Source organism: Phalangium opilio, unplaced genomic scaffold, assembly GCF_054372755.1.
Source record: "Phalangium opilio isolate 3A_F unplaced genomic scaffold, DU_Popi_V2 ptg000662l_1, whole genome shotgun sequence".
NCBI lineage: Eukaryota > Metazoa > Arthropoda > Arachnida > Opiliones > Phalangiidae > Phalangium > Phalangium opilio.
Window position 1 is genome coordinate 1246220 of NW_028324246.1, and position 21180 is coordinate 1267399.

Below are 21180 nucleotides of genomic sequence, written 5' to 3' on the forward strand. Positions count from 1 at the left end.
TTTAAACCTTTCCGAGCAATTTTGGTGGCGTAGTAGCCAGAAAGAGGAGAACCAATAACGTCAACTGTGCGCGAATAAGGTGCGCGTTAAGAGCCGCCGCGTATCACAAATTTTCCCCTCTAGATGGATCACGGCTGCCTATGCGATTATCTCTCCCTATTTCCCTTCTCTTTGCTAGAACTCTTCGCCGTCATTGAATTCTATTTTGGAAACAATTTACAACGGAGCTCATTCTTTGCCTTGAAGCCGTCGAAGTCACATCGGAAAACCTTTCTCGCAAACCGGATCGTAATCGTGGCTTTTGAGGTCGATTCTTGATAGTTTCGTCATTTCTCTGACCGATTTTCCGAAGTACGCATGCTGAATTCGAAGCTCTTTAAGACTTTGTGACCATTGCTTGCCACGTGCTGTAACAGTCCGTAAGCTTTAACTTTATAATAATCCAAACTCATCTAGCTCCCCTTCAATTATTTTCTTTATTTTAAGTATTTAAACTAGTTAGGTTGTGTTAAATGTTAGTAAATTTTATTTATTTATTTAAAATCAAGTACCATAAATAAAATTTTACAACGAGATGTTGGACAAGGCTTAGCCGAGACAATCCCTTAATAATTAGTTTAGGGACTATTATTATTAAGCAATTAATCCGGGTACGTAATTAATTTAGAGATAATGTGAAGGATTTTCGAAAATCAAGTCCCGCAGAGATAGTTATATTATTTTATCCTAAGCCTAGGTTACGGCTTCTCCTATTTAGACTCGGTTTTTAGTTATGGGCTATATGGGAATAGTTTTAATTTCAAATAAATGAAAGGTTTTCCTAAAATTAGTGTAGGAGCTATTGTTTTTATTACGCTATTCGTAATTAATTTAGAGATAACGTGAAGGATTTTCGAAAGTCAAGTCCCGCAGAGATAACTTTAAACACGAGGTTGCCCTAAGACTACGTTAAGTCTTGACACATTTAAACATAGTTTTTATTTAGGGGGAATGTGGGAATAATTTTTATTTAAAATAAATAAATGGCAGGTTTTCCTAAAATTATTTTCTTTACAATTATGGGAAATAGTTAGCCAGAGTCTTCCTTTAATTCAGGGTGGCAGTTAGTTGGTTTCTATGAATTTGGCAGCCGGTGTTTTTAATAAGGACCCGTTCTTAAATTATGTAACTCTACGAGATTGACGTAAATTATTATTTTGAAGCCTTTTGATTATAGTAGACAATAGCTTAGTATGTGTTATTAATGTTCTCATTTATAGATGCGGCTGATATTCTTGGATTTTTCTGTCGCTGATCATTCCGAGACTTATGATTCCAGATGTCACCCGTTATTGGATATACGTTACACGATGTCTTGCTATCTCTCTCGGCGATGACTTCAAAAAATACGGACAAGATCACCGAAGCTAGAAGACAAAAACAATTACATCTCTTTTTATTTGTAATTACTTAATTTTTTTACTCCACTCTTTATTTTTTTCGCGTTGAAACTCTAATTTAACTAACACTTTGATAATTTTTCTTTTTTGAAATTTATGTAAACACCTGATTCTTTTTTTTCTTATTGAATAAATTTTGCTTTAAACCTGGTTCTTTGTTCTGTTAAAATAATTTCGATACTAGACTTGGTTTCAATTTTTTTAAGTCTGGACTTAGGGTAATTTTTTTAGACCCCCTTTTTTACCTAAACAAGCTAAAAACGACCCCTTTTTTACTTAAACAAGCTGAAAAAAGTAGATAAAAGCCTAATATTTTTAATAAAAACAAAGAAAGTGGTCCACATATTGTTAATAAAAGGTAAAAAAGCCTAAAAAGGACCCTAAAACCCCCCCCCCCCCAAAGTCCAGACATTAAAAAATTCAAGCCACCCCCCACCTTGAAACAAATGAAAGAAAAAAAATAACGTGACCCAAGGCAAAATTTATTCAATAAGAAAAAAACAATTCAGGTGTTTACAAAAAATTTCTACAAAAAATAATTTAAAGAGTTCCGTAAATTAAAGTTTACCGCGTAAAATTAAATTAGGCCTTAGTGGTTTCAATAAAGTTTTAAATTAAAAACAATTACTCGATTAGTTTAGAATCTTAACGTTAATTGTCCAGATCAGCTTGAAGGAATCCTGTAACGCAAGTCCAAGAAATATGCCATCTGGAATGAGCGTCTGTAATAGCCAATGGACTCCCCAAGTCTATCGAACGTTGATATCATCTACTGGGAAACGTCTCCGACTGATCAGCAGCAGAAAATCATTCGCCTCTAGAAACAAAAAATATTAATAACAAATATTAATCCATTGCCTACCAAGATAATAATTTACTTAAATAATTAATGAAAAGCCGGTCCTTTATTTACGGCAATAAATTACTAAGAAAATAATAATAAACTAACAATTAGCTCTGCCTGTTTAATTAAAACTAGTTAATTTATTAAAATAATAAATAATTGAAAGGCTTACATTTGCTACGCATTAAAAAGTGGGTTCCATAAATTGATTCCAAAAGCGATTTCAATGGCGGCAAAGAGCTCTATATTCTGGATTGATTCCTTGACGACAAAGAGAGAAATGGGTGATCGTCGACGTGAGGCGTGTTTCTTCGCTTTAAATGACTTGAAAATTGATGAACACGTGATTTCCAAGAGCAGAGCAGGAAACGATCTTGACTCCACGATGCCGATGTAAGAAAGAACTTTCGGCTACTCCAGTACAAAGGTAAACGCGAGAAATTCAAGCCAAACACGGGTAAAATATTCCACAGCCGACAAGAGTTCGCGGTAGAGAGGCAGAATAACAATATGAACTCGCATTACGTTTGACGGGTTTGCCGTAAATAATTTGGTCAACTAGGGTGTAATGTCTATCGGGAAATGGTGAAGGAACGCACGCGCAGTAGGCCAATCGGGGGCGTAAAAATTTCTAAAAAAAAATAAAGACGTCTACGATGACAATTAAAAGTTATCAAACCAATTCTTTCTCTCCGGAATAGACCAAAAAGGAATGAAACAAACAGTATAAGTTTAAGGTCTATTTCGAAATATCCTTTTTAATATTTTTTTACTCTACGTCTAATAATAATCAATGTATTCAAGCTTATACCGTTTTTTTTTTTTTGGTCTATTCAGGAGAGAAAGAATTGGTCTGCAAACTTTAAACTCTCATCGTAGGCGTCTTTATTTTTTAGAAATTTTAGGCCTCGATTGGCCTACTGCGCGTGCGCTTCTTCACTATTTCCCGATAGAAGTCACACCCTAGTTGACCAAATTATATATCGCAAACCCGTCAAACGTTAAGGATTAATTTCCAACTACACTTGACTTACCTGCATGGGATTTCAGTACCAAATGATCCTATCATAGACGGAGTCAGTTTTCTAGACACGTTAACGACAGGCAAACAAACCGACAGCTAAAATTGAGCAACATTAAAACCGGATACTATCAGAATTTTTTAAGATATGTTCCATAAGTATGACACTATCTATGCTTCGTAAATCTAGTCGCTTACTGTGAACGACGCGAGAATATACACCACTCGGTTTTGCAATCCATCTTCCTATTTAGTCTGTACTAATTTTACTCGTCCATAAGAGTTATTTACTCATGATAATAGTCCTTTCTAGTCGTACCAAGGAGCTAAGAGACTATTTCGAGTCCCATTTCCATTCATGACCCATTCTTTTCAGATATGTGAACGCAGTCACAGTGGTGGACTTGGATTACAGTGTGGGAGTGATTTTAAAAACGTTAAAAGAGCTCAAAATAGATCTTCGTTCTTTTCACATCCGACAACGGACCATCACTGGTTTCGAAAACTGAATATAAAATCATCTCACCCTTGATGCAACATCGTATTTAACAATATTTAACCCCAAAAATGGTGTGAGCAATGGATCATTCTAGTGTGGTAAACAACAGTATTCTTGTCTCTTTTTGTGGTGGTCTCCCGTTATCACCAGCCTATGTTTTACCCCAATCATGCTCAAATCAAGGCATACCTTTCCACCCCTTACGCTACTGATGTTTTTAAGTTTATGGGGGGAAATAAAAGTGGGTAAAAACACAAGCAAGTTTTCATCATGGTTTTCTAAGTGATCATGCTCTTGGATAGACCAATTCGGAAATATCAAACAGATAAACCAACAAAGGCGAGGCCACCATTGGGGTATCCTCCCTCGCGCCAATAAGCATACCAGACGGGAAGCTAACCGAATCGCACTGCCTCTGGTGGAGCTTCATGGCGAGAGGGAGAATACCCCTATGGACTGTGTGTTGGGTTCTCTGTTTGTAAATTCCGAATTGGTCTATAGACAATTTGGGGAAGAAAATTATTGAAAGAAAACCTCGCCGGCAATCGAGAAGTGGTTTTTATCACCTGTTGCGTGTCACACAAAAAGAAAGAGTAAAATAATGGGTAGACTTTCACGATGGTAGTGTCTCATACAATTTAATACTAGGTTGTGGTGAAACAGATTATAGGTAGCAGGGAAAAAAATTTGTTCTGTGTTGATATAAATTTGAATTATTATTTTTAACGCAAGATATGTATCCCCGTAGAAAACATGTTATTTTCCGCTCGTTATTTTCCGTGTTAAGCTCCATTCTTTTCATTTCCCATGGAAATTTGGCTGCATGTACTGCACTTGTTGCAATATTGATCACACCATCAGGGCGTTAGATACCGTCAACAGAAATTGCGAAATTCTTCATGATCACTTCGTATTGCTCACATTTTATTTTACCCCACAATTACAATCCGCGCAGTTAACTTTTTGGTTCACAACCCAAGCTCTTGCAATTGGTAAGAGACTATATTTCATTGATTTCAAATTCAAGTACATTTCTTATTTCTTTTTTAATTGGCATCGCCTAATTTTGAAAGACTAGAAGTATAAGTGTTAAATTTAATTGTAAATCGTGTAACATGAGTTTCTAGATTTAATTTTGTGATAAGTATACTTACTAGCTTAAAACTGTGACAAAGTTTATTGTATACACTATAGTTTAAAGGCTTGTTTCAGTGCATTTGATATTTCTGAAAGTGAATTAAAAGTTAAGAAAAGCAAAAACTATTTGTTGAGTGATTGAGATTATGCTGATTTCTTAATGTGGATCAAATAAACATAGAGTGGAATGGATGATATTTTTTATTTCATCAAGAATTATTGAATTATCAGTTGAAACTTGAGAAATGTCAGAAAACGAATTTGAATTTCTTGGCAACGATCGCTATTTTAAATACAGGTGAAATTAGAATTTGCCCATCTATCTCTTTCATTTCAACAATGCGTCAATTATTATAGGTACGCCAATGAGACTCCCAGGAATTACATGACAATTACGGTGAGTTCACGGGTAAAATGATTTCTATTGAAACAATATTGTAGATAGTAGTTACGTTTAATGTTTTTGTCAGGAAACATGGGAAATGCCAAATCAAGTGTCGCGGTACGAAAACACGTCAGATTTTCTAAAACGATCAATGAACATTAAGTACTTTTCGTTGTAATTTGCTTTAGCTTCAAACAAGAAACGATCTAGTTTACTAGGGTGAAGGGTAAATTCGCCACATTTCTATCTTTATCTCCAGTCCAAAGTTCCAAACGTAGGTCCGGAGTTAATCTCCTCCTTTAAATTACAACCAGCATCTCATTGCTTCTTAAAAACTCAAGTCAGCGCGACGCGAATGACGAAAAGTACTTATTTTCCGACTGAGGAGAGGCGAAATAGCCAGGCGGACAGACCTCCTTTTACGTCATCCCTTGTATTTTTAAAAGGGGACTGGGACTTTGGCGTGCGAATACCTAAGCATGTTATACTTTCTCCCTAGTAAACTAGATATCGCTTCTTGCTTCAAATATTTCCCGAACGAGAGAGTGTACTGTGTCTTAAGGACATCAGAAGTGCACGCGCAACGTAGATTATCATTGCCGAGAAAGTAGTCATTTTGAAATTTTCTCACTCGTTTCGTAACATATTCTTTAATACCATGATTTTACCATAATTGTTTCGGACGGGGGTCTATAAGGACTTACTTACAAGAAGCAATGTCTAACTTATAAATTTCTGTTCTAAAGTTCGTAATTTGATTGTTTTCGATGACTTCCAGGGCAATATTTGAAGGTCATAAATTCAATTTCGATGACATTATTAGAATTTATACTGAACCTGATTTATTGAATGTAAGTTGGTTTTTGATAAACGTGCAAGTAATCTTGCAAAACAAATTTCCTTTCTGTTTAGGAAGTTCATAGTGCCTTGTTTGCCGTGCCGCTCTCATTTTTCTACGGCCGTCAGGAATATTTTAGTCCGTCTTTGCCCTATGGATCGTCTAAGATGATTATCTTGTCCGGCGCCCCGAAGAGAGTCTTATCAACTTCATTGTCCTTCCTAAATACGGATACGCTAGTAAATTTCCCCCAATTACAGTACACTACCCAATAAAAGATTCGTTCTTGTTTCAATTAGGTGGTGATTTTAACGACGCTAACCATCATCATTCTGTCGATTTTGCGAGTCATTCATTCGCTTATAATGAACAAATACAAGTCGTTGCCCAGAGCAAAAATGGTCAAGAAACTGACCCAAGAAACCCTGGAAAACGTCTGGGATAACACGTCGCTCTTGTGTTCTGAACGTAAGAACGTTGTTTCTATTATTATCACAGGGTTTGGGAAATTCCATAATTGAGAGGAGACTGGCGGACTCAGTCTCGGATGGGCTTCACTTTGTGAAAAATTATTGAATTGGATAACATTTTCTCTAGCAATTTCTACCGTCCTGTCCCATATTACTTGTCGATTGCTAGCCTCGTCGTGGCTTATCGGAGTGACTTTCATCCTGTTCTTCTTGGGCTGTTTCTTGCGAACCGAGTTCACGACAGAGAGTTACGATTGCATCGACACTCTCTCGGACTTGATCAAATCGGGAGTTTCACCCGTTATGATCGAAGGCAGTGGAACATTCAAATATCTGCAACTCTTGGTGAATATCCTATTTAATATTAAGTAATCCAATTTAATATTAAGTTATCCAATTTAATATTAAGTTATCCAATTTAATATTAAGTTATCCAATTTAATATTAAGTTATCCAATTTAATATTAAGTTATCCAATTTAATATTAAGTTATCCAATTTAATATTAAGTTATCCAATTTAATATTAAGTTATCCAATTTAATATTAAGTTATCCAATTTAATATTAAGTTATCCATTCACTCGACGTCATTGGTTCCTGTCTAGGCTGCCAAGGATCGAATTGTTCAGCAATGGTTAGACGCGCTCGACATGGAGAATAGTTTCAAAACTATAATGGAATACCTGTCCCCTGACGGATACATTCCGATAATTTCTGGGGAAGAAGCTCTAATCATATCAGACTTGTACCTGACTTGGCTCTTGGGAGAAGTCTTGACCGCTGATTCCGAGACTAAAGAGCTCTTTAGCAATAAAGGAGGACTTTACGTTTCCAAACACGAAATTGGCTTCGATTACTTACACATCGCTATCAATTCCTCTTATATTCGTAGCAGTCCGCAAGTACACGAGTACTGCCAACTCATGTCAGTATGAACTTAATATAGTTAAGTGAACAGGGTTGATAAAGTCTTTTTGCAGCATGGGACCGATATACGAGGCGCAAGTTTTCAACTCTCTAGAATTTAAGTTCTACCACCCAATCGAATACGTCACTTGGAAGAGACCTATGAAAAGCTCGGCTGACTTAGACCTGAGTAGCGTTATCGCTCCATTCTACTTGTTTTTCATTCTGTCGTCAGTATCATTCGCCGTTGTCCTTACCGAAAGTTTCTTCAATCAATTAGCTTAATTTTGAAATACAGACGTGTTATGTCTTACCATTAGAGGCGGCCGATACCGATATTTTCTCACTATGATCCAAAAACCACAATACTTCAACCGGTACCGATATTTCTAGTAGGACATTGCCTTTAACATATGTATCAAAAATACTAAGAAATAATTTAAAGAGTAATTTCATGAATTATACTACTAAGTAAAATGTTTAGAGGTATTTCCAAAATAATATTACGGCTTGTCGTTTTTAACTAGTACATGCTGAGAGGCCCTTTTATCCTTATATTTCTAGTGGCTGTTAATTGATTTATCACTGAAGTATTGAAAGCAAAAAATTAAATTCAAAACTTGAAAAATATTTTCAAAACTAACGTTTAGTTTTTTTTTTTAATTTCAAAATATGGTAACATAAAATATTTCTTTATATTTTTATCAACAGTTTTATAGCTATTTTTGCATATTAGTTATTAGATAAACTAAATTCAGGTGCTTTTTACATAAATGAGAAATAATCACGATTGACATTCATAGAAATTAGATATTATCACCATCAATACATTAGTGAAAGAACTAAAAAAGTCATGTAGCGCCATCTAAAGCATATTAAACGAGTATCGGTTTAGTATCATATTAAACCAACCGATCCGATACTATCGGGAAACCTGGAGTATCAGTGCCGATTCCGATATGGTATCGGTATGGGTTCATCCCACTTACCATAATTTAGCGAAATTTAAAGGTAACCCGTGTTGTTGTCATTGTCTCTTGCAGAGGTTAATTTTTCTCCAATTCTGTATTTAGTCTATACAAATTTGTGACGTTAAAATATTCTTATAACTTATTTTAATGAACCAAAATCTTTCGTTCATAGGAAAATAATTAGTAATATTTCCGAAACATTGACTTTTTGAACGGTTAGGCGTATTTATTTATAGCCTCCATTAAAACATCATTGTCTCTAGAATGAATGAATGTTTATTGACTCAAAAGAATATATTTTAAAGGCTGGGACCGTGTATAGCACAAGTGATTAGTAAATTGCAAGTTCTCTCGTCTTTGAAATCATTTAAATTAGCTTGAAATGTTTCATAGACTTCAAGAGTTACACGTAAAAGCCATCGCAATATCCCTAAATCGTAATACGAGCAACTTTCAACGGTTTTCACGTCAAATGATGTATGGTATGTCACGCAGTTTGATGTGCTAAGCTATTTTATACTTGTAATTTTTTCCACGTTTTGGGTCATTAAAACCAGCCTTTATACTACTCCCCTAACGTTAATTCTCTTAAGAAATTTGTGAAAAATACGAAAAGAAAATTTAAGAAAAATAATTTATTCAAGTTTTTTAAAAATGTAATATCGGAGCCTTGATCGACTTAATTACTTTTTTTTTCTGAAATCACTGATTTCTTAATCCGTTATCAGCCTTTCAGCAACCACTCGACCACTATTGTATTGTATTGTTAAAATAAGTTCTGTATCGTTTGAAATTTTGTTCAAATATTTTAAGTGTCCATTCGAAATACTTAAGTTACTTTATAAAGACAATTTCTTTTCTCTTAATTTTGAAAGTCATACTTAAGTAGCTTATCTACTGAAATCAAATATAAAAGGTAATCGAAATTTAAAGAATAGAACCTCAAACGTAATTTTAAAATCTTTTTCGCTACTATCAGCTAAAAATAATGCTCAAATTTATAATATTCATGTAATGAAATACATTTCTAAACACAACTTACTTTTAAGTAAGAAAACCATCAAATATTTAAGACTTTGCAAATTAAAAAATTTAAACTAAAGAAATTAAACCCGTTTCTATGGTTTCGAATTGCCATTGAAGGAACTTGTTCGAAATTTTTCTTCGATGGCACCTGGGATCTATAAATGTAAGCGCGTGTCACTTCAGAAAATTACTACATTAAGAAATTTATTTTAAAATAGCGGGAATGAATAGTTGATCTTATTGGGCATGCGTCTCATTAACTGATGTAAATGGTAACAGCATAAGTTTATAATTTATCTCCGGAGATAAGTTATAAACTTATGGTAACAGTTATTTATTCGTAAGTTTACGTGTACAAATGTTTGGTATTAAACTCGTTAGGGATAGGTTTTGGGGAATTGCACTGAACCCTGCAAAGGAGTGAGGTCATATTCCCTTTAAAATTAATTAAAGGGATACAGTGGACTAGAATTTTTTTATCGAAAAAGCATTTAAAATAATGAATAAATTAATTGTGGAACCATGTTTCAAAAACAAAATATATTCTTAAACGGAAATTAAAGCAATTTGTGTGTACTTCACTCCGACTCACAACCCAGCTTAATAAAACTTTTAAAATATCCTATCCACTCTCTACGATATTCGATATGGTGTTACTAACAAGGACTGTAACCTAGGGAACTAAACCCCGTTTCTTCTTCTCTACTCCCTGTCCCTTGTAAGAGTCTTGGATCACGTCGAAGTAACTAAGAGGGAAAGACACGGGGGGTAAAGCTTTGCTTTCCATCCCGCTTTTTAGCGCCTGCGCTGTAGGTTTGGGGGATCGTGAGAGTACTCAGAGACGGCCAGCAATCAGTACCTTGTATGTCCCGATACTGAGCGTTGTCTACCCCCTTTTTTACATCAAAAGGGTTTATTACGCGCCCGATTGAGGCCCGTTTTTCATTCCCACTTCTTTATATCTTATTATCGTCGAAGACACGTCTATTTCTTATAAAGTTAGATGGTAACTCACATTTGGTTTGTCTCGGTGAGTGTCGACTGCATTTACGTCAAGTTGAATCATCTCAAGTTTGCATCCATAGGCGATGCGCTTCAACTTCAAAACGCAATGGAGGGGGACTTTCAGGTACGGAAGTTCTTCTGCATTTAGAGAAGATAAAGAATGTTTTGCCAAAGAGCTTTAGGGTCAAGCAGTCAAGACGCAAAAAATTTGAAACAAATAAAAGTTGAAGGTTGTTTTCACTGTCAGAGCTCCATAATCATAGCTGAAGTTATAAATTTGTGCTTTTAACTCTCCGTGTGGTTATGTAATAATCAAACGGAGTTATGCTTTGGTACCCAGTTATTTAGTTACTTATAGTTAGTGGATAGTCAGATGCACGCGAAAAGTGTTCACTTCGCTTTACGAGGCGTCTGTAGATACTAGGATAAATTCGGGACTTACATAGTAGTTTTTCCAGTGCCAATTTAAGTTGAAAACGACACCAAAAAAAGTATAATTTAGCGAGATAGAGAAAATATGTATGCTATACTAGAAATGGCAACTTCTAGTGTCTTGGCCACTGTATCCCACGAGAATTGAATTGGGCAGCCATTTCTCAAGTTCATGTGGCACTCTTCGCAACTTTATACTGAATGCGAGACACTGAATAGCCTCAGATGATTCTTGGTTGCTCTACAACCTTAGCACTTTGGAAACCACACGGAGTATTGCAAAATTATTTTTGAACTTGTTTTAACAAGAATGCATAAGCTATGTTCACACTTACGCGGGATTCGTATGTGTGAACATGGCTTTACAGGTGAGGAGCTATCGGATATAGTTTGAATAGATTAATCATAAATGTAAAAAAAAATGAGGTTTTAATTGCCTTTTAAATTAATTAAGAGATTAAATACAGGACAAGCCTATGACAAATTCATGCTAAGTTAATTTCTTAAATTCTCTACAAGAGCCTATCATCTTCAACACTGTGAATTGGAATTTGTATTTCCTCAACACGTCCGCCAATCCCGGAAGTTGATAGCTTCAGTATTTTGTGCAATGGAGTAGGTATCTTAGTCAACTCGTCTGAACGTGGATTAAAACATTAACGGAGGAGCAAGATTGGAAAAAGAAAGAAAGAAATTGGGGAAACAAAAAGGATAATACAATTAGCACTATTTAGAAATTATAATGATATGCGTGCAAAGGTTTAACCGAATTTTGAAATAAAAGGGCATTAAAACATTAGGATAAATTACCTTCAGCGTAATTATAGCGCGAGTCATCATTTTTACTTACAAATTGTATTTCGTTAAAAGGAATAGATCAGGTAACATAACATTATACCAGGGATAGATTTAATTTTAGAATCAGGAATGGAGAACAGAGTTATCTGGACACGCGTCCTAGTCCCGGACCCCCTTCCCCGGAACAGAGGGGTATGAAAGAAGAGGTGGATGGCAGATTAGTCCTCGTTTTTAAGACTATATAAATCATTTATTTTTTATGTTTAGAAAAAGGCCGCTCTTTTATGGTATAATGTTATGCTAAGCACCCATTTACTTTAAGAAATGTGGTTCGCAATGCAATCACGCCTAAGGTAATTTCATTTCAATCACAAAAATAATTCTAATCAACTGCATTCATGGAAAATCGAAGAATATTATAGGAAAATACTTGGAGTCAAGGAAAAATCATGGGAATCTATTTGAAGTCACAGAAAATTCATGCAAATCAATTTGGAATCCGTTAAAGTTGTGGATATCGGATTTACAATATTTTCTAAAACTTCTTTAAACTATTACGCGAGATGCCATTGGTATAAAATGAACTACCAAAAGGGATGGAGAAACTCACCAGAATTTTTGTCCAAGAAGTAAGCGAGAAGACATCTCAGGACGGCTTGATGGCCCACAACCAGAACATTTTCTTGTCTTTCCAATTCCATAATTACCGGTTCCAGCCGTGAAACCAAATCCTCGTAGCTCTGTTAACACGAAGAAATACTTTAAATGAAAGGACCACCTTCCTTTATGTTAAAAGAAATTAAAATAAGTAAAAATACGAAAACAGTAGCGAAAAGATAATTATTCTTTAATTTTAATATAACACGCCAAATAACCCATTCAGCTTAGCGCCATTTCTAATAATATAAAGAAACTGATGTCACATGTGTATTGCGTTTGGATTCGTCCAAAGAGAGGAAAGGAGCAAACAGCCGGGTTTTCTCCGACACGCCGCGGAAATCGCTGCGTCGCGTCAGAGCCAGTGGCTGAGCCTACAGTTTGCTAACGGTTTCCCCTCATATCATTCCATTTTTAATTTGGTTTTAAATTTATAATTAGCCAAATTTCATTCAGAAACACGAACTACTAGCAAATTTTGGACCATCGCATCATGGCCTTTGGTTTAAAGTTAATACTCAAATGTCGTGGTCCTATAAGTCTTCAAAATATGCAATAAAATTATTTAGGGAACTAATCTAGTTAGCGAAGATGATGGTTCATTTATGCACAACCCTCACAAGATAACACTCTTCATAATCAATTTAACTTAACATTCATATATTATCATGAAAACGCAGTTTATTTATGCATTTAAAAGATGAAATAAGTTACTTACTTCACCCTTTGGATAGCGATAACTGAACTTGCATTGATCTCTCGTAGCAAATTCTTGGGGATACTTCTCCTGAATTTGCTCGTACGTCATTTCTTCGCAAACACCCTGCAAGATTTACGAAATAACCATCAAAAATAAATTTCAATATATAACACTTGATGATTCCAAGACATACAGCGTCAAGTTCGTTAAGAGCCTTCCACCTCTCTTGCGGAGCGTCAATACCACTTGCAGTCTGAATGGTTCGCTTCATGTCGCTAGTCCAAACGCGAAGTTCCGGAATATTTTGCTCAGAAATGTACTTAGCTAAACTTCTTGAGTACTGAAAAAATTACATAAAATGGCTTAATGAGAGACAATATATACAACCAACATTATCCTAGATTTGAAACATCAACACCCTGATTAGTCACAAACGCTTCCAATGTGGTGTCCTAATTACCTATGCGCTACCCCCATTTACTGTTTGAAACGCGAGCATTCTTACCTCCCATCCTCTTTCCGACAAATCAGAATCCCCACCAATTTTTCCTTGTACATTGAATTCGCTTTCTCCGTGCTGTAAGAAACAGGTCAGTAAACTTTCATATTGATGCTACCAAATCGAAAAGATATCAAACAATATGCTTCGAGTTATACTCCCGGCTAGAATTTTTCATTTTTAATGGGGAGAGCCATAAGTTTATAAGATAGGTTCATAAGTATGACACTTCCTATACTTCGTAATGCTAGAGACTTACAGCTCGAGCTAGTTCGATTAAAAAGAAAAAACTCTAGCCTTTATGATTTCTCACCCTACTCAAGTAGATTGTGCGTGGAATAATATGAATGTTCATCAAGTAATACACGACCCTGGATTGGATGTGGCCTTCGTGCCTATGAACCAAAACCTTCTCTCCAGCGTTGAAAATCTTCATAAATGAGTAATTATTTTCTTGCACTTCATCCATCGTTTGATAAGCTTGAGTATAATGTTCTATTCTCAGCATAAAATCCGCCAAAGCCTTATCAATATTCATATCCCTGTAGTCGGGACTGTAAATCTTGACTTCCTAAATGAAAAAGGCACAGAAATATTCTTCACACTTAATCTTGCAATATTTACATGCACGACATTAGATAGGTCAAGAAGCGATATCTAGTTTACTAGGGAGACGGTATAAATTCGCCGCATTTCCAGCTTAATCTCCAGCCCTAAAGTAGGTCCGAAGTTAATCCCCGCCTCTAAATTACAATCAGCATCTCATTTGTTCTTGAAGACTCACGTCAGCGCGACGCGAATGACGAAAATTACGTATTTTCCGACTGAGGAGAGGCGAAATAGCCCTGCCTCCTTTTACCCCCCCCCCCTTGTATTTTGAAAGGGTGACTAGGACTATGGAGCGCGAATACTTGGGCATCTTATACCTTCTCCCTAGTAAACTAGATATCGCTTCTTTATAAGGTACTAGAAAATAAGTTTCCTTATAGGTCTCTCTGTGAAGCAAATAATGACGTAATGTTGAGTGGGGACTATGATTGGGCGACTAAGTCCTAAGCCGTCATCAGCTTAACAGATTCCTAATACTTAGTTTTCAGACTAGATGGAATGACCTAATCTACACCAGGAGGCAAGGCTACTTGGTGGACAAAGTGCAGTATCAAGTAGCCTCCCCTCCTGCTGTATATGGTGTCAATCATCCTAGTCTGAAACAATGTATACACGTATTTTACCTTAATATTGGCTTCCACGATTTCGGGATCATCACAATACGACTCGACAAAAAAGAGCTTGAAGCCATACTTATTGCAGACAACGTTGTGTATAAGCTTGCGTCGTTCGTAAGTGGTATTCGTAGCGTCGTAAACCTGTTGAGAGCCCATAATTATCGTATCAGTACAGTTAAAAGCCATTAGTATGCAGTTGCAATTGCTTACAGCAACTTCCCCGCCATCTTCTAACCATTCACACATTTCTTCCAGAGCATCCATTGCAACCCGGCTGTAATAAAATTAAAAACCCTTCTAATTTCATTTTAAATTTTTCCACTTATGATCATAAGGTTATTGCGTATGACCAACATAAGTTGGAATCTATTGTTTAACCCTAAGTAACCGGTAAAGCTACTAGCAACCTAAAAAAAATGTCATCTGTGGGCTCTGTCTCATTACCGATTATGTGGGACTTTATATAGCTAACTTTTATTTTGCCCGATATCTTGTTTAAAGTTTGAATAAATATGGAGCTAATACAGTGTGTCTATTAAAAGGATTTGTAAATTGTTTTAAAGTTAATTAAAAACTGGGACTCGGGTTCTTTATCGTTTAAAGTCCCAAGTAAAAGAAATCTATGAATATTTTTAAAAACCATCTTAAGTATCTTACTTCCTAATTGCCATTCCTTCTTCATTATTTGGGTCAAAAAAATCATGACTCTTGGCCTCTGTTGCTTGACGACGATATTCTCCCACGTTAAATACTGAATTACACAGAATTTTTTTGGTTTAGTTTTTGATTATCTTACATAAGCATGACCAGTAGAGTAGAAAGAATTAGGACACTTACCCTTTGTGTTAATTCCAATCCAGTTGAGGTACCTTGTTAGCTTACGTCCAATGTAGGTCTTGCCACGAGCCGGGAGGCCAACCATTACAATGACATTTGGTAAATTAACATAGTTCGTGCGATCGCCTGCAAAATATTTTTGAAAAGCCTTAATAACATGATTTAAAAACTGATATTATAACTCGCTGAAATAAGTAGTTCATAAATATTAAGTTTGTTTTGTGGGAATGGGCGAGATGTGAAAATTGAGCCACTTCAATGTAAAAATGATGTGGACAACCTTCAGTATCGAGACATACAAGGGGATTGACCCATAGCCGTCTTTGCGCACTCTCTGCATCCAAAGCGCCTACAGCGCATTCGCCGAAAAGAGAGATGAAAGGCAATGTTTTACCCCCATGTCTTTCCCTCTTAGTTACATAGAATAGGCTCATAGGCAGACGTTACTGTTCAAATCATAAATAGCGAAGATTCTTCAAAATTGCATAGGCTTAAAATTATGAGGTGGTATGTTTTTAGAGTTATACTAACTAGCACACGTGCTATATATTAATATTATGTAATCTCAAGTTTACGCTTTCAGCAAAAGAAGGCATGTCCGACGTATATTTCTTGCTGAGGAGACAAAGATAACAAAATATCAAATGAAATTTAATCATTTTGTAATCGCAATTTCTTTCTAATCGAAAATTTTGTAAAAGAGGGTGTTTCAAACGGTGGGTTCTATGGACAATTTGTAGTCGAAAATGTTTATGACATTTTACTCTCAAGGGTCACAGTTTACAAGTTATTATTAGAATGTTTTACGATTGACACCTTAAATTTAATTAAGAACCCGATAGACACTGCTAATTAAGTTTAGGGATCATCCGTAAAACACTAGTCATAACTTGTAAACGATGTTCCTTAGGCAAAATGTCATAGAACATTTTCGACTCAAAATTGTCTATAGAACCCATGTAGTCCTACCACCCTTTTTGCATCACTTTGTATAACCATGAACTTTGACCTAAAAAGGACCAGCAAAGAAGGAACTTTTATGCGTCCAGAACATTGTGAGCTTATTCTCATTTGCTTCACCGCAGAGCGCCTACCTTTAAACAGTGCTTTGAAATTTAGCAACACCTTGATATACTATATTCATAATATCCCTTAATTACTAGTACGTTTTATGACTTCCTATCCACTATAATGTTTATACATAGTTTTCGGATATGGAAGATACACTAGGAGGCCAGGCTATTTGGCGTACAAAGTGCAATACAATTTTGTTTGCCACGTAGCTAGGCATCTTGGTTTTTAATAGTATTAATACTCCATGTCTCAAAACTTTGTATAGAACATAAGTTTATAAGATATGTTCCATAAGTATGACACTTCCTATACTTCGTAATGCTAGAGACTTACTGAGAGCTAGTTCGAAAACGACGCGAGAATTGACTACACTCGGTTTTGCAGTCCATCTTCCTAATTAGTCTGTCCTTTGACAGCGCCTCACTAGGCGTCGCTTTACGAGAATCTATGACGTTTCGGCTACGTCACTTCGTGACAAGCTCTCATTAACCAGTGACACACTTATGGAACATATCTTATAAACTTATGATAGAATTAATGGTACTAAAAATAGTAAATACCTATAGTCAAAGTTGCACATCATTCTATTCAATAACGAGAACGCATAGTTTTGAGACTAGAAGGATTCATACCATTTACACAAGGATTTAATTGCAGGACAAAAATGTAGACAAGCTACTTCGTTCTGCAAGTACCCTGGCCCCCTTGTGTAAATGGTATTAATTAATCCTCATAAGCTGAAAACTGTGTACATGCAAAACCAATTTGACCATAAAATGTTAAAACTAACTAATCTCACCATATTTCATTCGACGGTGTTTAAACGGTTCCAAATTTACTACCTTCCAATTAACCGACTCATCCATAATTAATTTAAATCAAAACGATATTATAACAAATTTATTTAAAATTTAAAACCGATAATAAAACAAGATACGAAGCGCTACCGCCGCTCACGAAAAACTGAATCACGTATGAACTAAAGTCGGGACGAAAGAAAAAAGTCTCGAAACCTTCGACCTTTGGCCAGTAAAAACTAAAGTCCCAATTTTCTAAATCTATTCGAGAATTATGAAAAAAATTGGGAAAGGCTGATGTGAGTATTCCTCTAAAATATCCGGTTATGATCTTTTTTATCAAAATCATATTTAATCAGAGAGAATTAAGAAAAGGAGTGGAAACTTGGGGAAAGATGTAGCTCTAAAAACCAGGTGATCGGAAGTAAGATGTCTGCTCTCTCCCTTCGCTCGAAGACCTTAGATTTCCCTTGTAACCGGAAGTTAACTTGGTCAGTTATTTGATTCTCTTCCGTTCGTTTGAGCTACATCGCATTTTGATTCCCCAAAGACAGGAGCTTCCGCTCCCTTTCTTGGTTCTCTCTGATTTTAAGCTTATCTCGATAAGGATATTTATTTTTTATTAAGGCGATAAAGGCAATTGGTTATCAGCACCGGATTTGCTTAAAAAATCTCGACATTTAAGAATTATTTCTCGTATTTCTACCCAAACCCTTTCTCACCTTTTATTTTTATAATAGTATTAAGGAATTAATGTATTTAAAAGAAGCAGGAATGAACAACAGGCAGTCTTTACTTCAGGCTGACCAGAAAAAATATATGAGTCATGCCAGGTGAAGGGGAATATTATTTTACTGAGAATGATACTTCGAGAAATGGTTGGGTATTGAAGTAAGCTAGCGAATCTAAGGTCATGGTGACATCAATAAAAGGATCTGATACTATGAATCATAAAGACTCCCCACTATTTCCTGATAAGACTGAAAATCCAACGAAGAGCTCAACCACTCGACGTGTGTTGTATTTTTTTAAATATTGGTTCTCTCAAATCCAAGTTTGATGACTTTAATGACAGCGAAAAGTCAGGGTATCCTTGTGCTCCTATTTATAATGTCACCCTTTTGCTCTTTTTTATGACGTCACCCTTTTGCTCTTTTTTATGACGTCACCCTTTTCCTCTTTTTTTATCATGTCACCCCCTTTTGCTCCTTTTTATGACCTCACCCTTTTGCTCCTTTTTATGACCTCACCCTTTTGCTCCTTTTTATGACCTCACCCTTTTGCTCCTTTTTATGACCTCACCCTTTTGCTCCTTTTTATGACCTCACCCTTTTGCTCCTTTTTATGACCTCACCCTTTTGCTCCTTTTTATGACCTCACCCTTTTGCTCCTTTTTATGACCACACCCTTTTGCTCCTTTTTATGACCTCACCCTTTTGCTCCTTTTTATGACCTCACCCTTTTGCTCCTTTTTATGACCTCACCCTTTTGCTCCTTTTTATGACCTCACCCTTTTGCTCATTTTTATGACGTCACATTTTTGCTATAGTTACTGTGTCTCAAATGGAGAAACGCCAGTCGCGAACTACACGATCTGTTTCACCAGGAAAGCGACCCCTTTATGATGTCATCACCCATCAAACAACGGGCTGCGCGCCTATTTTAATCGAAATATTTTCCAATTTCAAAGGACAAAATTATTTAGTAGATTAAATTAGAAAAAAGCCTTATCATTGTCGAAATTAAACGGAAAAATATACTCTCCCTTTAGTAAATATTTCTGCAAAGGCAACCTGTATTTATTCGTATCTAAATTATATATGTTCCTTTTAATCGTATGATAAAGTTTTTGATAATTAGATTATATCAGATCTACAGGCCGGTTTTCAATTTCATAAAATGCTGGGTTAGTCGCTTTTTCGCCGCCAATGAACCGATAACACTATCTTAATTACATTACAAAACTGCCCATGAAAACAGTTTCAAATCTTCCATTAGCAACACTTTCCTTTTCTTATATGTTCAAGTTCTCTAAAACCGATATATCAAATAACGCGTGGTTAAAGTATCAGATTATGAAACATGGTTTGTTGACTAATATCATTAACATAAAATTGAATATAAAAATATTCCATTTTAAAATTGAACTTTGTTTGGCATAAAATTAAATATAAAAATATTCCATTTTAAAATTGAACTTTGTTTGGTTCTTGCTAAATTTTCCATGATATTTAAAATATTATACAGAAATGTTATATCAAACATCACGTGGTTAAAGTATCAGATTATGAAACATGTTTTGTTGACTAATGCCATTAACATAAATTTAAATTTATTTAACATTGAACTTTGTATGATTCTTGTAAAATTTTCCATGATAGATAAAACATTTTACAGAAATGTAAGTAAAAAATCGGTGCTTGCTCATTGCTTAAAAACAGACTAATATCCCTTTTCACTGACGATAAATAAACATCCGAAATTATATTAAACAGATGTACAACAGTACAATGCATTATGTAGGGGCGTGTCAAGAACTATATTTTGACGTAGTAGTGTTACTATTTCCTTTAGTAGTGATTGGGCTGCCAGTCGTCTGCTTAAACTTAGTAAGCGTCGAACGACACGACGGATAGATGCAACGAAAATTAAGATATCCATTGCCAATGCACTGATAAATCTACGAAATTTACGCATGCCCAGCAGAGCTTCGCTTGATTGAAAATAATCTTGATATAGGCCACGCCCCTACATTTAACCTAACTCTGTTCTTAATGACGTTTGATTAAGCACTTATTCTAGGAACGTTACAGACGAAACACTTCATTCTTAATGAAATTCAAAAGTTAAGTTAATTAAGCTTAGAATAGTCTGATATTTTAGGCACTATTAATGGGAGACATTAATTCGATTGAATATAATGACAATAAAAACATATCATAATTTATATCAGAGTAACATTGCCTAAAAAAGACTACGACTGAAATACCATAACAATTAGAAACTAGACAAAACTTACCACGTATTGGAAATGGTTTGACACCGGTGCTGATTTTTTTAATCCTCGTCGCAGTTATAGACATTTTAACTTTGAAAATCACACAATCACAAAAAAATACACTTGTTTCATATACAGTCAAAATATCCGCTCTCCCTGTCTTCTAGCCTCTTCTATTGAGCCATGATTGGTGAGCTTCTGATAACTGAACCAATCTTTTTAACAAATATCGAGGGAACTTCAGATAAAGTACTCAGTTTAATCAAGAAGAAAAAAAAATGATTAAAATAGATGGAACTTATGATTCTATGGTTCAGTCCAAAGAAAATTTCTCCGGTTTTTTTCCATCAAAAATCGCCTATTAGTATTCTCAATCGTTAATTACTTTTATTGATATTAAAAGTTTAAAAAAATAAACATTTTTGTTTGATTTAAACAAATTAACTTCGAAGTAAAAATTATTTATTCTCTATTAACGTCAAAACATTTCCATTTGAAACGTTATCTCCTCAACCTCTTCGACCACTTGTTGTGAAAGCAAGGCGCATTAATTCGGGATAAGAAATTTGCAGATAGTTGTCCACTCGACCCTCTGCTCTAAAGCCTCGTTCACACTTGACA

General features: G+C 35.4%; 2 protein-coding genes and 1 long non-coding RNA gene across 7 annotated transcripts; 2 read left to right on the top strand and 1 right to left on the bottom strand.

Annotated features, from left to right (window-relative positions):
• The first annotated feature begins 167 nt into the window (after positions 1–167).
• LOC149588255 (uncharacterized) lies at positions 168–1589 on the top strand. The gene is made up of 2 exons (XR_016380012.1): positions 168–419; positions 1260–1589. It is a non-coding gene; the product is annotated as an uncharacterized LOC149588255 (long non-coding RNA).
• Positions 1590–4318: 2729 nt separating this feature from the next.
• LOC149588256 (uncharacterized) lies at positions 4319–9144 on the top strand. Of its 3 annotated transcripts, XM_089863117.1 has the most exons (10): positions 4319–4795; positions 5155–5238; positions 5298–5337; positions 5411–5487; positions 6104–6176; positions 6238–6402; positions 6463–6631; positions 6761–6978; positions 7239–7558; positions 7614–9144. In XM_089863117.1, the coding sequence occupies exons 2-10, from the start codon at positions 5186–5188 to the stop codon at positions 7822–7824; spliced, it is 1326 nt and encodes a 441-aa protein (XP_089719243.1). In that variant the 5' UTR covers positions 4319–4795; positions 5155–5185; the 3' UTR covers positions 7825–9144. The 3 variants fall into 3 exon arrangements, with proteins under 3 accessions (XP_089719243.1, XP_089719242.1, XP_089719244.1); XM_089863116.1 differs by having other exon boundaries at positions 4319–5238; XM_089863118.1 differs by having other exon boundaries at positions 4319–5238; positions 5411–5442.
• On the bottom strand, positions 9131–21014 carry LOC149588257 (6-phosphofructo-2-kinase/fructose-2,6-bisphosphatase 4-like). Of its 3 annotated transcripts, none has more exons than XM_089863114.1 (12): positions 20581–21014; positions 15691–15816; positions 15511–15604; positions 15064–15127; positions 14860–14994; positions 13941–14198; positions 13634–13705; positions 13322–13468; positions 13147–13251; positions 12382–12511; positions 10552–10679; positions 9131–9691 (listed from the first exon to the last, which is right to left on the bottom strand). In XM_089863114.1, exons 1-12 carry the CDS (start codon positions 20642–20644, stop codon positions 9629–9631), a joined length of 1386 nt encoding a protein of 461 aa, XP_089719240.1. In that variant the 5' UTR covers positions 20645–21014; the 3' UTR covers positions 9131–9628. The 3 variants fall into 3 exon arrangements, with proteins under 3 accessions (XP_089719240.1, XP_089719239.1, XP_089719241.1); XM_089863113.1 differs by lacking the exon at positions 20581–21014 and adding an exon at positions 17564–17717; XM_089863115.1 differs by lacking the exons at positions 9131–9691; positions 10552–10679; positions 20581–21014 and adding exons at positions 11384–11610; positions 17564–17717.
• Positions 21015–21180: the final 166 nt, after the last annotated feature.